This window comes from Mesoplodon densirostris, chromosome 1 (genome assembly GCF_025265405.1).
Source record: "Mesoplodon densirostris isolate mMesDen1 chromosome 1, mMesDen1 primary haplotype, whole genome shotgun sequence".
Classification (NCBI taxonomy): domain Eukaryota; kingdom Metazoa; phylum Chordata; class Mammalia; order Artiodactyla; family Ziphiidae; genus Mesoplodon; species Mesoplodon densirostris.
In genome coordinates this window covers 15,222,249-15,237,418 of record NC_082661.1, presented here as the reverse complement: position 1 = coordinate 15,237,418, position 15,170 = coordinate 15,222,249, and the positions used below count along the sequence as shown (strand labels likewise).

The window sequence follows — 15,170 nt, the reverse complement described above, 5'->3', positions numbered from 1 at the left end:
GAGACGCTTCCCAGGTCTTCACACTTGCTGCCTTCCAGTTCTTTAATAATCCCTGCTTCCTGCCTTTGCGCATCCATTGCATCCACTTTCCTCCTTTTTCTTCCCTCCTTCTTCAGAGGCGAGTCCTAAAGGACCCAACATCAAAACACCAGCACAGAGCATTCCTAGGAGATTTTTACCTCCACAGGGTGCGGCAGGCTACAATGGAAGGAGTCTGAGTATTTGTAATCCAGCATGTTCTCCCATCCCATGTCTCCCCAGTCTTACCAATAAGCCCCGAGTAGGCGAGGAGGCAGTCAGCGTAGTTTTCCTTTAGACAGCTGCTGACAGACCTTGACTCCGGCTGGCAGTTGGTAAAAAAATCCGCCAGGCGAGATCTGCAACAGGAAGAAAGTAGGGGGTGGGGAATAGGCTTTAAAATAGCCTAAGCTTCTGGACAGACATAACTTTTCTTTACTCCTTTCTTGATAGACCTTTTTCCACACCAAAAAATACAGAGAATGTGAACTCTTAACATATTAGCATCCTCTCTTATACGTGCCCCTAACCGTCCCCTTGCCCACCTGTGTGGGCGTCTTGCAGAGATGTCTTCAGGGCCTATAACTGGAGAAATCTAGATGCTTTGAAGTTTCCATTCAATATTTATTTCTGACTAGACTTATTTGCATCTTTAGGAAATATGCTTCTCCACACACTCACCGGAGATCCACTCTGGGGAAATATTTACTTTATACAGAAACATGTCCCTGGCATCAAAATAGGATCCTATAGCCCAACTGCTCCTGTAATTACTAGTGGCTTTAAAAATACGTGTATCTGTCATCTAAGTCATCTCTCATCCACCACCCCAGGGAGGAGGCGGTGGTTTATTCCAGCCAAGTGGTACTGAGGAAGAGCTCGCCTTTCCAGAACTGAAGGGAAAGGCGCAAGGGACAGGGTGACGCTGGCTCAGGGTGCAACTCCACTGTCTGACTGGGTGTAGGGGGTCCGCTGATCAAAGCGAAGCATCTGTCTGCAGTTTGCTAAGCCTCCAGGGGCCAGCGCAGTGCACCCAGAAGACCTGGGTGGTGGTGAAGGTGTAGACATGAAGACAGGGCCATAGACAGCACCGGTCTGGGGAGGAAAAGGGCTCTTTGTGGCCAACGGGCTGTTTTTCAGTCTAAAGAGGATATTGTTGGAGAAATCCTGAATGAGAGCTGGGGCACCTCTGAGGTCATCCAAGCAGACCACAGCTCTGTTTCTATGTGAATAACACAATGGAATTCAAGAGAATTTAAATTATCTGGCAATTATGGGAGACAATGGACGTTTGTCTTAGCTTTCTTCCCTTTAGCTCACCAGAGTTGCCAGCCAACATATCCAGGGCTGTTTTCACTTCTATCCACCCAAGAAACTGTATTTACTTAGCATAGTTAATGATATAAGCAAGCTTGCCTGGGTAGAGCTGAGCAAGGTAGGATGTCTGGAGAACACAGAGGTGTGTAAAAGGCCTGTAGGATGCACATTCTGTGTCCCTTTCCTACAAGTTTAACTGGAAGGGGATTAAAAGGCCTGATGAAATTATCTAAGTTCACAGCACATTGAAAAGGATGGTTCGTATGGGACTGGTCTCTCCTTGAACCCTTGGAAACAAGGCGTGTCTGAGCTTCCCTACCTCTGCCAATCTGTACATCCCGTATGTCGTGTGCCTGGTTCCATCACTGTGACTCCCTGGGGCAGGTGTTGAAGCTCTGCCTTATTTTCTTTGCACAGCACCTGACACTCCTCAGACAGGCCCTTTAGAACGCTTCCCAAGCAGGGCCACGTGCTGAAGCTAAGTGGCTTGGCAAAATCCTCCAAATGAGGCCCGTGCGTATGTCTGTGTACGTGCCTGGATCTCTCCCACGGTCTAAACCTAGTTGGTGTTTTCTGACTCTAACTGAACACACTGAAAGGCATAAAACCTGGCCATTTTCTGTAGCCTGGTTAAAGGATTTATCTTTCAGAGGAAATCCCTAAAGGTGACTCAGGCTTACTCAACAGGCACCAATGGCATCCAGCTTGGATCGAGTGTTAATTTCAGAAGAGTTTCCCTGGTCATGAAAGTTAATGACCTCATGGCATTGGGCTACTAACTTTGCAAAGGCCAACTGTGGTTCAGGCAGCTGCGACTCCAGGTCTGCACACAACCTGATCAGCTCCCTGCTGCCCCGCAGAGACGGTCGAAGGGTCGCGCCGTCTCCGAGTCTCCTGTTTCTCGTAGCCTCTTGAGCATACTATTAACTGAACAGCACCGTGATGCGGATTACGATCCTCCAGCGCAAGGCTAATGCCACCAGATTCATTTTACTTAACAACCTCAGAACTGACTCACAATTGGACTCTGGAATGAAAGGCTAATTGAGTCAGTCTGCTGCAGAGAACATAACCCTGATTGGGAGGATAAAACTAGATATACTGCTCTGAGCATCACCCCAGACAGGCTGGTTTTGGAGAGAAGATTGTCAGCACAGATCCCGGTCCTAAGACAAAACCAAGCCAGTGGACAGCAAGAGCTTTAAAATAATCGTGAGCACATGCAGCATAGCTAAAGCACTAACATTTCCCTGGTTCCTTCACCTTTGACCCACCTCCCCCTGCCATTTATACTTGGAGACAGGATGGCCACTTTCTGTGATTCACATTTTACAGATAGAAAAACTGACGTCAGAAGAAGTTTGTACAGTGGTTCCTGGAGCCAGCTCATTACGGGCAGACTGGTACCTTTTCATGAATTTTGCGAGTTGGTTAACATCACAGTGGTAGCTTGAAAGTGGCCTTGGTGGGAGTATTTACACAATGGTAATCAGCAAGTGCTACAAATCAGGGTCTTGTGCTGCTCTTGGAGAACCCGTTGTTACATATTTACTGGCACAGTGTTCTTTAAAAACCCGCATGATGTAGTCAATCCCAGAGATGAAGGATGTGTCAGGTCTTGGGAGTTGGGTCCCAGCTCTTCCAGGACAGGCTTCCTCTCCCTTTGTGTCAACTGGCATGTGAAATTGTGTCGTAAATTAACCTCCAGTCTCCAGTATTTTCCAAAGAGAGAAAACAGTCCTCCCCAAAGATCCTCACATCCCAGCAGCACAGTCCTCTGAAATCTCTCAAAGCAACGTGTGCAAATGATTACATGTATTGACAAAGCCTCTGACTTCCTGCCCGTTCCATTCACTGAATGATGGGTCAAGTGCTTGTGATAATAATGATGAATAAGTTCCCTGTGCCTGAACTCAAATAACCTGCCATCTAGAAGCTGAGAGAAACAAGTAAAAAGATTATAATACTACAGTGGCTAGCTCTTGATAAAAGGTAAGAAAAGCTGCTAATAAAAATAACACAACGTGGACTTCTCTGGTGGCGCAGAGGTTGGGAGTCTGCCTGCCGATGCGGGGGGGTGCGGGTTCGTGCCCCGGTCCGGGAGGATCCCACGTGCTGTGGAGCGGCTGGGCCCGTGAGCCATGGCCGCTGAGCCTGCACGTCCGGAGCCTGTGCTCCGCAACGGGAGAGGCCACAGCAGTGAGAGGCCCGCGTACCGCAAAAAAATAAATAAATAAATAACACAACGTGAATGAAGTATTTAGTATATATTAGGTATGCCTTCATACACTTTATATTTTTTCCTGACAACTCTAATAAGGTAAAGGCTATTACTTTGTTTTCCTAATTTTACAGAGGGGGAAACCACAGCTTGAGAGGCTGTAATATTGAGACTGAGACTTGGAGGATGACTGAGGGAGACTTGGAGGACGGCTAGGATCCTTCAGGAAAAGGTGGAAGAGGGTACTCCGGGCAGAAGGAAGCAGTATGTGATAAAGTAACCATATTCTTAATAATTCTGGAGTGTTTGTACCTGCCAGGCACTGATCTAAGTGTCTGGCATGTTTTCACATATTTAATTTTCACAACAACCTTAGTAGGTGATACTATCAGCCCCATTTAACAGATGGAGACACTGAGGAAAAGAGAGGTTAAGTAACTCCTTCCAGGTTGTAGAGCTCTGTGCTGGAGCTGGAATGGGACCGCATTCAGTGGGACTCCAGAGCTGGAGGACATTCTCAACCATGACACCTAACACGTGCATCATCCAGAAAATTGTCAGTGGATCACTTGAGATGGTGGGACCATGGGAGGCAAATGGCTGAGTGACAGAGATGGTGCTGGCAAGACCACCAAGGGCCTCGAATGACCTAAGAGTTTGGATTTTATCCTGAAAGCAGTGGGAGTCACAAGGATTTTAAACAGAGAAGTAACATGAGCAGGTCTGCAGAGGAGGAAGGCTCTTGGGTGTCTCAGTTACTAAGGAAAGATTTGCTTGAGACCTCTTCTGTGTCCCCCCTGCTCTAACAGCGATGAGAAGAGCAGGAGCAGGACACCGGCCAAAGGCAGGAGGGACAGTGGTGTTGGAGGCTGCAGCCAGCAGAGAACTGAGGGCCAGCAGGGGAGGAGGGAAGGAGGATGCCCTGAACGGTGGGTGTTGCTAGAATGAAGGTCAAGACTGCAAAAAGGAGGGGCCAGAATCAGGGTGTGAACAGCTCAGTAGACAGTGGTGCCGTGGAATGTGGAGGGGGACCCAGGAGAGGACAGTCTGCAAGGAAGAGAGTGAGGTGGGCTGTGGGCGTGCTAAGGTCATGGCGCCTTGGGAGTCAAGCGTCTAGTAGGTTGTGCGAGCCCCGGACCTTCATCTGTCCAGTGGCCAACCAGCCCCAGCATCCCAGGACCGCCCCCTGCACACGACCTCCTGCCCACCCTGGGTTAAGAATCACGCCGTAACCTCTCTCAGTGGCTTCCTCCGCCTGGGCTGCAGTGATGCAAACAAGAAAGCTTACATGGCCAGTGTGGGATTAACAAAGAAATTCCACAACTGCATTTCTTCTGGAAACATGAAATCTCCATGACGACAGCAGTGATGAACCTGATTGTTTTTCTCTAAGAAAATGAATAGGCACTAAAGTAGAAATGTATCTCCCTGCGAAAGAGAAATTTCCCACCCTTAAAGAGAAGAAAAAGGCCGGCAAATGCCAAGTTGGCCTTAGGAAATCTGCTGAAGAGAAAACAGTGGTTTATGCAGAAAATATCATATTAAAGGAAGCATGCTGCTAACTGGAAATAGAAAAATGATTATAATGATAAAATCTAGGCACGTCTTAAACAGCAGATGGTCTTTTGACAGTGGGGGGAAAATCATTTACCTACTTTTTCTGTTACCATTTTTAGGAAAATAGTGGTATGGCGAACAGGTAAAAAACATACTAGTAATGCCCAGTTTCACTCATTGTGGATTATTCTAGTCCTTTAAATGTTTTTTTTTTTTTCCAGGGCAAATCCCATACTTGGACACAAGCTGTGTGGTTTGCTGGAATGGAGACCTGGACAAAGAACTGTGAGATCCTGAAAGAGATCCAGGCTCTGACACTAATAAACCAGAGTTCCTGAACACGATGCTTGACTACTTAGCTCTTGGATTTCCCTTCCACTTCAGAAAGACAGTCTACTGGACACTTGAAGCTACTTGGAAAAAAAAAAAATCCACTTGTTTTTGAAGCATTCTTATTTTCATCCATGATCCCATTCCACCATTACACATGATTTAGTGCCAAGGCATCTGGTTTCCTTTGAGTATAGAGACCAGATCTTTCGAGTGGATCCCCTCGTCTCACATGCGAGAAGGCTGAGGGCCAAAGAGGTTAAGGTCCTGTTCACTGTCATATGGTAAGTGGTGGCAGAGGGGCCTTCACTGGAAGAGGAATCGCCAACTGCCTGTAACAGCCCTGGAAGGAGAGAGTGAGGAGGGTGCTGGACTTTACCCTGGGAGTGAGTTAAAGTCGTCAAGGGTCTAATTGCTCTGTGCCTCCCATCGTCTGACCAGCTTTTCTTCAGAGCCTTCTTCCTAAGGTTCCACTGATTTCACAGCCTCAGCGAGTGCTTTGCCTGCAATGCTGGGGCTCAGGAGGGGCCAGAGGGTGCAGACAGACTCTGCCCAAGAGGGTGGGGAGTCTGTCAATGAAGGAGGCTCCCCTTTATTAAGCTGTCTTTGGGACAACACCACTGCCCACACAGGACTGCAAGACTTGCCGATCCACTAGCAACTCAGACGTGGAACAGGGTCCGTCCGTCCATCCGTCCGTCCGTCCATCCGTCCATCCATCTATTTATTTATCTATCTATTTATCTATTTATTTATCTATCTATTTATCTATTTATTTATCTATTTATTTATTTGCGGTACGCGGGCCTCTCACTGTTGTGGCCTCTCCCGCTGTGGAGCACAGGTTCTGGACGTGCAGGCTCAGCGGCCATGGCTCACGGGCCCAGCCGCTCCGCGGCATGTGGGATCTTCCCAGACTGGGGCACGAACCCGTGTCCCCTGCACCGGCAGGCGGACTCTCAACCACTGCACCACCAGGGAAGCCCAGGATCCATTTATTAATCTGCTCAGGTAAGAAATCACTGGCATTTTTCTCTGAATCCAACGTGAATGTTAGGGCTTTAAAGTCTTGGTCTTCAACTCAAGCCATTTAGTTTCTGAAAGCTTTCTCAATGGGTCAGTTAGAGGAGCCCAAAAATGACAGGCCTGGGAGTGACACACATCTATGTCTAATCCCAGCCCTACCTTCCATGGTTAAATACCTTAGTAAGGTATTTAACATCTCAAATCCTCAGTTTTTTCACCTGGAAAATGAGGCCAATGGTATCTAGAGGTGCCTTAAATGGTTGCTGTGATACCTAAGTGACGCACCTCGCTCAGAGCCTGGAATACTCGTTGCCCAATACATTTTTACTTCACATCCCTTCATCGTTTCTCCCCAATTTCTGGTCCATTCTATTGTGAAGCCCTTGCAACAAAAACATATAGCAAGCTCAGCACAGAGAAACATATATCTTTATCTTCTGCTGGTCCTTATAGTACATACAGGCAGACCTCAGAGACGTTGCGGGTTCAGTTCCAGACCACTGCAATAAAGCAGATATTGCTTTAAAGCAAGTCACACGAAATTTTTGGTTTCCCAGAGCGTATAAAAGTTATGCTTCACTAAACCACAGTCCACTAAGTGAGCAATAGCATTATGCCTAAAAAAAATGTATGTACCTTAATTAAAAATACCTTATGGCTAAAAATGCCAAAACAATTGCAATAATAACATCAAGGATCACTGATCACAGATCACCATAACAAATACAGCAATAATCTAAAAGTTTTAAATATTACAAGGATTACCAAAATGTGACACAGAGACACAAAGTGAGCAAATACTGTTAGAAAAATGGTGCTGATAGACTTGCTCAATGCAGGGTTGTCGCAAACCTTCAATTTGTACAAAACACAGTTCCTGCAAAGTGCACTAAAATGAAGTATGTATTTAGAACAGGTTAATCTGTGTAACTGAGGGCTGTAAGTCTGACCAAAACAAATTTGATGAGTCCGAAGCCAGGAATCCTGAGGTGTTACTTAAAACCTCTCAGTCACATGAGCTTATAGAATAAAAGCATTTTAAGAAAAGCTACTTTTTCCCAGGCATTTAGGGGAAAAAAACATACTTTTTAAAATGACTAAATATCAGTAAGTTTGTTAATACTGCTAATGTTTTATGCAGAATAAAATCAATTAGAAAAACATGCTGCCCAAATCAGCCCTGGGATGACAAAGCAAGAACACTGGAATGGTAATTTTCTGGAACAGTGACACAAAACAGATTTTTCCTCTTTCTGTTTTTAGAAAATTACCTTAGCCCTTCTTCTCTGGCAGCCTACTGGGGAGCACATCTGGAAAGCATCCTTCAGCAAATCAGAGCCTATGTTAAACATATTTTGCAGGGGGTGTATTCTTGCTTTGCTGTCTCCCACTTTGGACTGCACATTCTGGCTTCCCGAAGCAGAGGCCCAGTGTTTGCCAGGGGCAGGCTGTGAAGCTAGGGGCCTCGGGCTGCTCTTCAGAAAGATCAGGTCCTCTCAATGCCTGGGAGCAAATGTGACCTCTCTGGAGCACCGGCCCCGGGGCAGGTTTGCACGCCCCAGGCACAGATGCTCAAAGCTCCACTGTGTTCCTCAGCCCCTTAATGTGGGTCCCCACTCCTGGAGGGATGATGAAAGCCTCAGCCAACGATGTGCTTCTTGGTGATTTAGCCAGACCGTGGCCACATGCTGTTGGGAAATACAGCCGTGAGGTCCGAGAAGCCCTCAAGACTTGCCTAATGCTTTTGTTTCCTGGGACAGGAGGGCCCCTGTGACCAAGTCGAAATCAATGCCTGTTTTTCCCCAAATCCCTGCTCAGCCTCATCCAGATTCTTAGGGAGGTTGTAGCCCATTTAACCAAATGCCCCACACCTGCGCCCCTCACCCTGGGGAGTCCCTGCTCATCTGGCTCCTTGGCAGCTCCCGGCCTAGCACGTGGGTCACAGGAGGCTGCGGTCACTGCCCTCTGAGCTTGACCCACAGGAAGATGGAATGCAGGGGGAGCCACGCATCAGTTTAGCCCATGTGTCCTGCTTGGGGTCTATCTCTAAGGGTGAGGGCTCAGTGAAAGCAGGCTGCAGGGCAGAGATGCGATGCCTCTGATCACAGCAAACTGCAGCAGCCCCGCCCCACCCCCCCACCAAGGGAAGCCCAGGTCAGCGTCAGATCAATCTCGGCATCTCCCAGGAAGTCACCTTGCATGAACACTGACAGCCATCCATCAACGTCTGCAGAGGCTGACACAGCTTGACAACTAACCTCTACGTGGCAAATCTGGAAAGCAAGCTATGGTAGTTGGCAACGGAATCCATCCCAACCTAGCAGAGGCTCCCTGCAGCCCCTGATTGGATGCCCCAGAGCTGCCCTTCAGCTGGGACTCCTCCCTTCCCCTCCCTCAGCACATTTCTCCAATGCACACGCTGATGGCCACACTCTAAGCAGACTGTAAGTCATCATGGGAGCACAGACACATTGCTAACAACCCTATGCTTCGTGGCCAAGTCAAGTAAGTTGTTTTGTATGATCCATGCTACAGCACATCTCTAGAGCAGAAAATGTAGCTTTGGTGGTACTTGCTTTTACAGGAAGAAACTGAGGGAGAAAAGAAATAGGGGTTTTTTCTGGATGATGAAATTATCATTAAGCTCTCAGGTATCCAACAGCTGTCTGTGACAAAGATGCTAAAACTCTTTGAGTAAATCGTATCCAATAAGTTTTCTATATCTCTGTAGGGAATCTTTAGTAATCAGTTTTGTGACTTTTGGCCATGAGGAGAAAAAGAGATGGAAATCTAGATGTTCAACCAATCTTTCGCCAGTAGAACCACACCTTAAAACTCCAGACCAACACGTTGTGAATTTACTTCATGTAGAATTGTGCAGGTTCCTCCACCTTTGGGAGTGAATTACAGAAGTTGCCTTACATTCATCCTGAAATCTAAGAAGCTCTAAGTCAACTGCTCAGGTACCCAGGGCAGCAAAGATCACCCACCATGCTTCCATTTACTTATGCCCACTCTTGCTTCAGAAAAAATTTTGAGATGGATTCAAATGTAGCTTTGATGCAACAGAATAAATGTAAAAATTAGCGAGGGTATTTGGGGCCAAAGAAAGATAAGACAGAGGTAGAGGTGCAGTCAGTACAAAATGTACACCTGTCTAGATGAAAGCTAAGTACTTGGCTCTGTGCTTTCTAGGGAAGAGGGGGGAAGTAACTAGTTCCACAATTCAGGATATACCGAAAATCAGAAACAAGATAGATTCTCAGAAGAAAATCTACTGTGGGAGGCTGAACAATGACCCACGAAGATGTGTACACTCTAGGCCCTGGAACCTGAGACCTAAGGCTATGTCACCTGACATGGTAATAGCACCTTTGCAGATGTGACTAAAGTTGTGGGCCTTGAGGGGGGCAGATTATCCTGCACTATCCAGGTGGGCCCAATGGAATCCCAAGGGTCCTTAAAAGTGGAAGAGGGAGACAGATAAGGAGGTGAGAGTAATACAATGGGAGAAAGACTGGACCAGCCTTTGCTGATTTGGAAGATGGAGGGAGGGGCCATGAGCCAAGGAATGAGGGCAAAAGACAATAAAGTATATTTGCCCCTAAAGCTTCTGGAAGGAACTCAGCCCTGCGGATGCCTTGAGTTCAGCTCAGTGGGATCGGGGCAGTACTCCTGACCTCCAGAACTGGAAGAGAATATGTCTGTGTCACTTAAAGCCACCGCGTTTGTAGTAATTTGTTACAGAAGCAACAGAAAATGAAAACACTATGAAACGGCAGTAAAGGTTTTGCAGATGGAATCTGAAAATGGGCCAGGACTCCAATTTCAATTCAACCACTTGCTAACCATGACATTTGGGGCACGTACCTTAACTTTTCTGAAGCTTAATTTACTCTGGTAGAATGACAGGAAGTCCTTCCAATGGTGCCTGAAGGATTACGTACGTGCACCTGGCACTTAGCACCTGTTTACAACTGTTCCAGCTTCCTAGATGAGGACGGGGCTCATCAGTGCTGCTGTTTCCTGTTCTGCTCTGACCTTGAGACCTCTGTGAAGCCCTAGGGTAGAGATGACCACACTGGTATTTCCCTTAGAATCCATCTGCTAATAACCTGGCAGATGAAATGCTTTGTCCTGAGGTCACTAATTCACCTATTCAAGGTCTGTATGTGCTCGATAATCTCACGATTAACATCGGGCTTACACCTTCCATCAGGACCGAAGAGAAGCAGAGAAATGAGTTCTACAGGACAATGGACTCAAACCCACGGAAAAACAGGTCAAGGCAATTCTACAGGTCACTACATATGATCCCTATACGATGATCCTCTGCGGGCCTGGTTGGCATCAGGCCTGTGTAAATTTAAGGAGGTGCTGTCTGCAGCCTCAGAAGCAAATGTCAAGCCATGATGTTTATCACTAGAGAAACTGAACTCTAATTACTTCAGGGAAACTCAGGTAAATTCTAGAAATTATGCCAAATGCTGCCTGGCCTCCTTCAGTCAAACCTTGCTTCTTCAAGGGTTCCCAGAAGATGAAAAATTAAAACTACACAGGCTCTCTTGACTTTACTAATTTGCAAAACTCCCCCGCTTTGCCCCTACCCCCAATGGACAGCCCTGTGGTACCTGAGCCCCAAGCTTCAAGCTCTGCTCAGCCGAATATTAATTTATCTTCCACACATTGAAGGAGTCTAGTTTCTGTGCCCTGGGAGGGGCGGGGTGGGGATGGCGGAAGACACATGGATGGATGTCTGAATGGTAACAGCCTGCACTTGCACAAACAGACTTTAAGCAGAAACATATGAAAAGAAGATCTCCTATTAATCCTTAATAGGGTTTCAGACTTCCTAAGGAAAATTATGTTCAATAGTAAATACACACTAGGTCATTTTTCTTCCAGGCAAGTTGTTTTAAGGTCAACAGAGACTTTGAGCTCAGCAAACAACTAGTCCCTAATACCTTCCTTCCTAGATGGGGCATCGCTCGGGAGATGGAATTGTGGTGTTACATGTCAAAAGAATAAATCACTTATTCCACTGCCATCAGATGATAATTCCCCCCCTTTTTCAGAAAATCCATACTCTCGGTAGCGATCCCTTCTCATGTTTAACATCCTCTTGTCAACAGCACCCTTCCACCCCACTCCATACCCCATTGCACCCCACCATCCCAGTTTCTAGGTTTTACCTAAAGCTCTCAGCTGCATTTAAAACTACATTCCTCCTTTTTTTCCCCTGTAGGGCAGAGCAGCAGTTCTCCATGGTTCGCATAAGCCATTTTCTAATAAACTGTCCCCTCAACCACTCTACTCAAACAGAGCTTATTTAGACCCATTCACAGTGAACTCAAGGGTCTCCTCTGAGCCCTCCCACCAATCCCCTCTCTGGGTCTGAGCCCCATGGAGGGTGTAGCTTTGGCCTGTCGGCCCACACCTCCCCTCCATCACTTTCTTTCTCACACCTTCACTTTGATGATACACTGCTTGTACCATGAGAAGGTGAGCACCTGGGATTATGCCTGGTATAAAGCAGATGTTCAGAAAATATGTGTTGAATGAGTGAGTGAATAAATGAATGAATGAATCCAGCGCCACACACTATGGCTCCCATCACCTAGAGACCAATATTCATCACGGACATCTTGGCGTTACGGTTGGGCACAGAGGAGGAGAAACAGCAGCCCATGTCTAATGACTCCAGACACTGCACGAACAGCTATGTTCGTCTAGAGCCAGTCACTGTGCCTGATGCTTCATAAGCCTGGGTCACTTAATACCCAAGAACCTGACCAGCCAGGTTAGTCTTATTTTACAGTGGAGGACCCTGGGGTTCAGAAAGGCCAACATCCAGCTAAATTCACGGAGCTGGTAAGAGTTAGAGCCCGATTTTGAAAAGAAGACCACAGGCTCTCCAGCTCACACTCACCCCCACAGCAATGAAAGAACTGATGTTCCATCTTTTAATTTTAGTTCTGGGGCATTTGCCGCCATTTTGCTGTGAACTGTGCACACAAGAAGCTGAAGTCTGATTTAGGGGGATATAAGTGATCTTTACTAGGCCCAATAAAGTGTCATGACAGAATCCGTGGGCATTCTTTTGGTTTAATAGTGCTTGCCGTTTCAAAACATAAAAAAAAAAAAAACATCTGTCATGACTGTTCAGTAAGGCCCAAATGCAATCCTACGACACAGCCGTGTTCATCTCGGCCCAGCCTGTCCCTCACTGAGCGTCCCACCTCCCCAGGCTGTGTACACCGTCACCCCTCATCAAGAAGTGAGGGGGGGTGCTTCCCTGGTGGTGCAGTGGTTGAGAGTCCGCCTGCTGATGCAGGGGACACGGGTTCGTGCCCTGGTCCGGGAAGATCCCACATGCCGCAGAGCGGCTGGGCCCGTGAGCCATGGCCGCTGAGCCTGTGCGTCCGGAGCCTGTGCTCCGCAACGGGAGAGGCCACAACAGTGAGAGGCCCGTGTACCGCAAAAAAAAAAAAAAAAAAGAAGTGAGGGAAGCAAAAAGTGGGGCTCCCCAGACCCACAGGGAGAAGCCAGCAGCCCCTCAAGCACCCTTTCCTGGCTGCAGGGACCACTCCTAAGGTTGGAGACAGAAGGCACCGGGCAGGGGCTGGCCTGGCCAGGATCATCTCCTTGGGTGCCTTCCCACTGTGCCCAGCACCCATCGGCTCCAGGAAGGGCAGACACACATGTGGGCCCCTTCCCGGAGCTGATGGGTGCCGGGCACAGTGGGAAAGGGAGTGAACCCTGAAGTCAGACCGTGGGTTCCAATCCCAAGGGCCCCTGCTGCTGTTTCAGCTCTGCATTTCCCCAAGTATGAAACACCAGCACCAACAGCAGGGCTGTGGGAGGATGAAGGCCCAGAACCCAGTGCCTGGCACAGAGTTCAGTGCTCTGTCAAGGGCCGATATGAGTGTGCCATTAGTACTCTCAGGGTGCTTTCAACGCCGGCCCTATCTCTCCAATCACAGCCTTGTGAGGCAGGTAATGGGGCAGGTAATGTCTCTCCTCCTTCACACGAAGGGACAAGTGCACGGGAAGCAAGTACATTCTCCAGGACCCTCAGCCAAGGAGGGTCACAACTTCAGCTGGGTTCTGGAGGCAGCTGAGGCCAGCACACCCTGCCCCAATGTGGACAAGGACACTAAGCCTGGCTCCCTCAAGCGGGCGCTCTCCCACACAGCCTGGAATAGAGTCCCGTGGACAGGCAGTATTTAGTGGCACCTCTTGTATATCCAGAAAACACCCCTTCCTGCTTTCTCCGAGCCTAGGGATGCTGGGGAGCAGCCTAGAGAGCCCCGGGCCTGAGGCTTGTGGAGTGGACTCGTAAAGGTGCCTCGGCATCCAGTCGCCCAGGACCAGGGGTGCTGATCTCCGACTTGGTCCTCTAGCACCTAGCACAGTGCCTGGCGCACTGGGTTCAACAAAGACACCAACCTTCCGAGGACCAGGGTCACTAAGCACCTACAATGCAAGATGCTGTGTGTGAAGCAGTGGCTGTAGTGGGACAAGGACAAAGATGGAGATACAGCCCCGTGGGGACACTGCATCTGACCTCCCACCAGCTGCACCTACCAGCTGCCCTCTCCTTTGACCAGCAGTGAGCTAGGAGTGAAACACACTGCATTTTTTTTTTTTTTTTTTTTTTTTTTTTTGCGGTACGCGGGCCTCTCACTGCTGCGGCCTCTCCCGCTGCGGAGCACAGGCTCCGGACGCGCAGGCCCAGCGGCCATGGCTCACGGGCCCAGCCGCTCCGCGGTATGTGGGATCTTCCCGGACCGGGGCACGAACCCGTGTCCCCTGCATCAGCAGGCGGACTCCCAACCACTGCGCCACCAGGGAAGCCCCAGCCTGCATATTTATTTGTGCAGGTCAAGGCTCACGGTGACCTTGGCTCACGGGATCAGAGCACTTTTGAATCTTGAACGTCCGTGTGTGGTTGAGTAACCCGCGTCATAGCCCCACCACAGGCGCTGCCCGTCCCACGCTCCCTCCTGAGAACCAAAGATGTTCCACTTGGAAAAAGTGACAAGAAAAGCGAGTAAAGCATGTCAGCTTTCCTTATTTGAATAGCTCAGGTCAAAGATTGCTCCGAAGGTCATTTTAGAAGGAGAATTTCTATTCAAATAATTGCTTTAAAACAGTTTTGCTTTGCATTTTTTTCCAGCATAACTCTGACAAATGAATTCCAATCTCAGGCCAAGCTCAGCCTATGGACAACAGGCTGTCTACTTCCTCTGCACACTGAGGGCAAGGTTCCACCCTGTAGTGGGGCCGGTAAATAGATACATGTTGGCCATGGCTCAGCAGCCTCTGTTTCTGAGGAGCTATCACCTGGGCAGACCTTAGAGTCCTTCACAGTGGCTCCCACAGCCCAAACAGAGCCCGACCTCAGTGCAGCCGGGAAACTGCCCAGGTGTTTTCTTCTCCCCTTCCCCAACCTGGGCTAACAGTCACCTCAGTCACAGTTGTGAGGCCTCTCCTAGGTCCCCTGCTAAGTCTCAGTGCCCCACAGGGCCCATCTGGCTGCTCACTCCTCCTCATCCTCAGCTTGCAGACCCCTCGAGCAGGGTGAGGCTCATCAGCCTAGGTCATCACCTGGTCAACATACCTTAAGGCAGTGGGTTTCCAGGTGTGGACCCCAGACCAGCAGCAGCATCACTGGGAATGATCTAGAAATGCAAATTAT

At 48.5% G+C, this 15,170-nt stretch overlaps 1 protein-coding gene across 2 annotated transcripts in view; it reads right to left on the bottom strand.

The window, feature by feature from the left end:
- The window catches only part of GFRA1 (GDNF family receptor alpha 1), a 220,804-nt gene that overhangs the window by 39,267 nt on the left and 166,367 nt on the right, over positions 1-15,170 (bottom strand). For both annotated transcript variants that reach the window (XM_060100185.1, XM_060100243.1), the window contains one exon: positions 268-377. In XM_060100185.1, the coding sequence (XP_059956168.1) occupies positions 268-377 (110 nt within the window). The remainder of the gene's footprint in view (positions 1-267; positions 378-15,170) is intronic.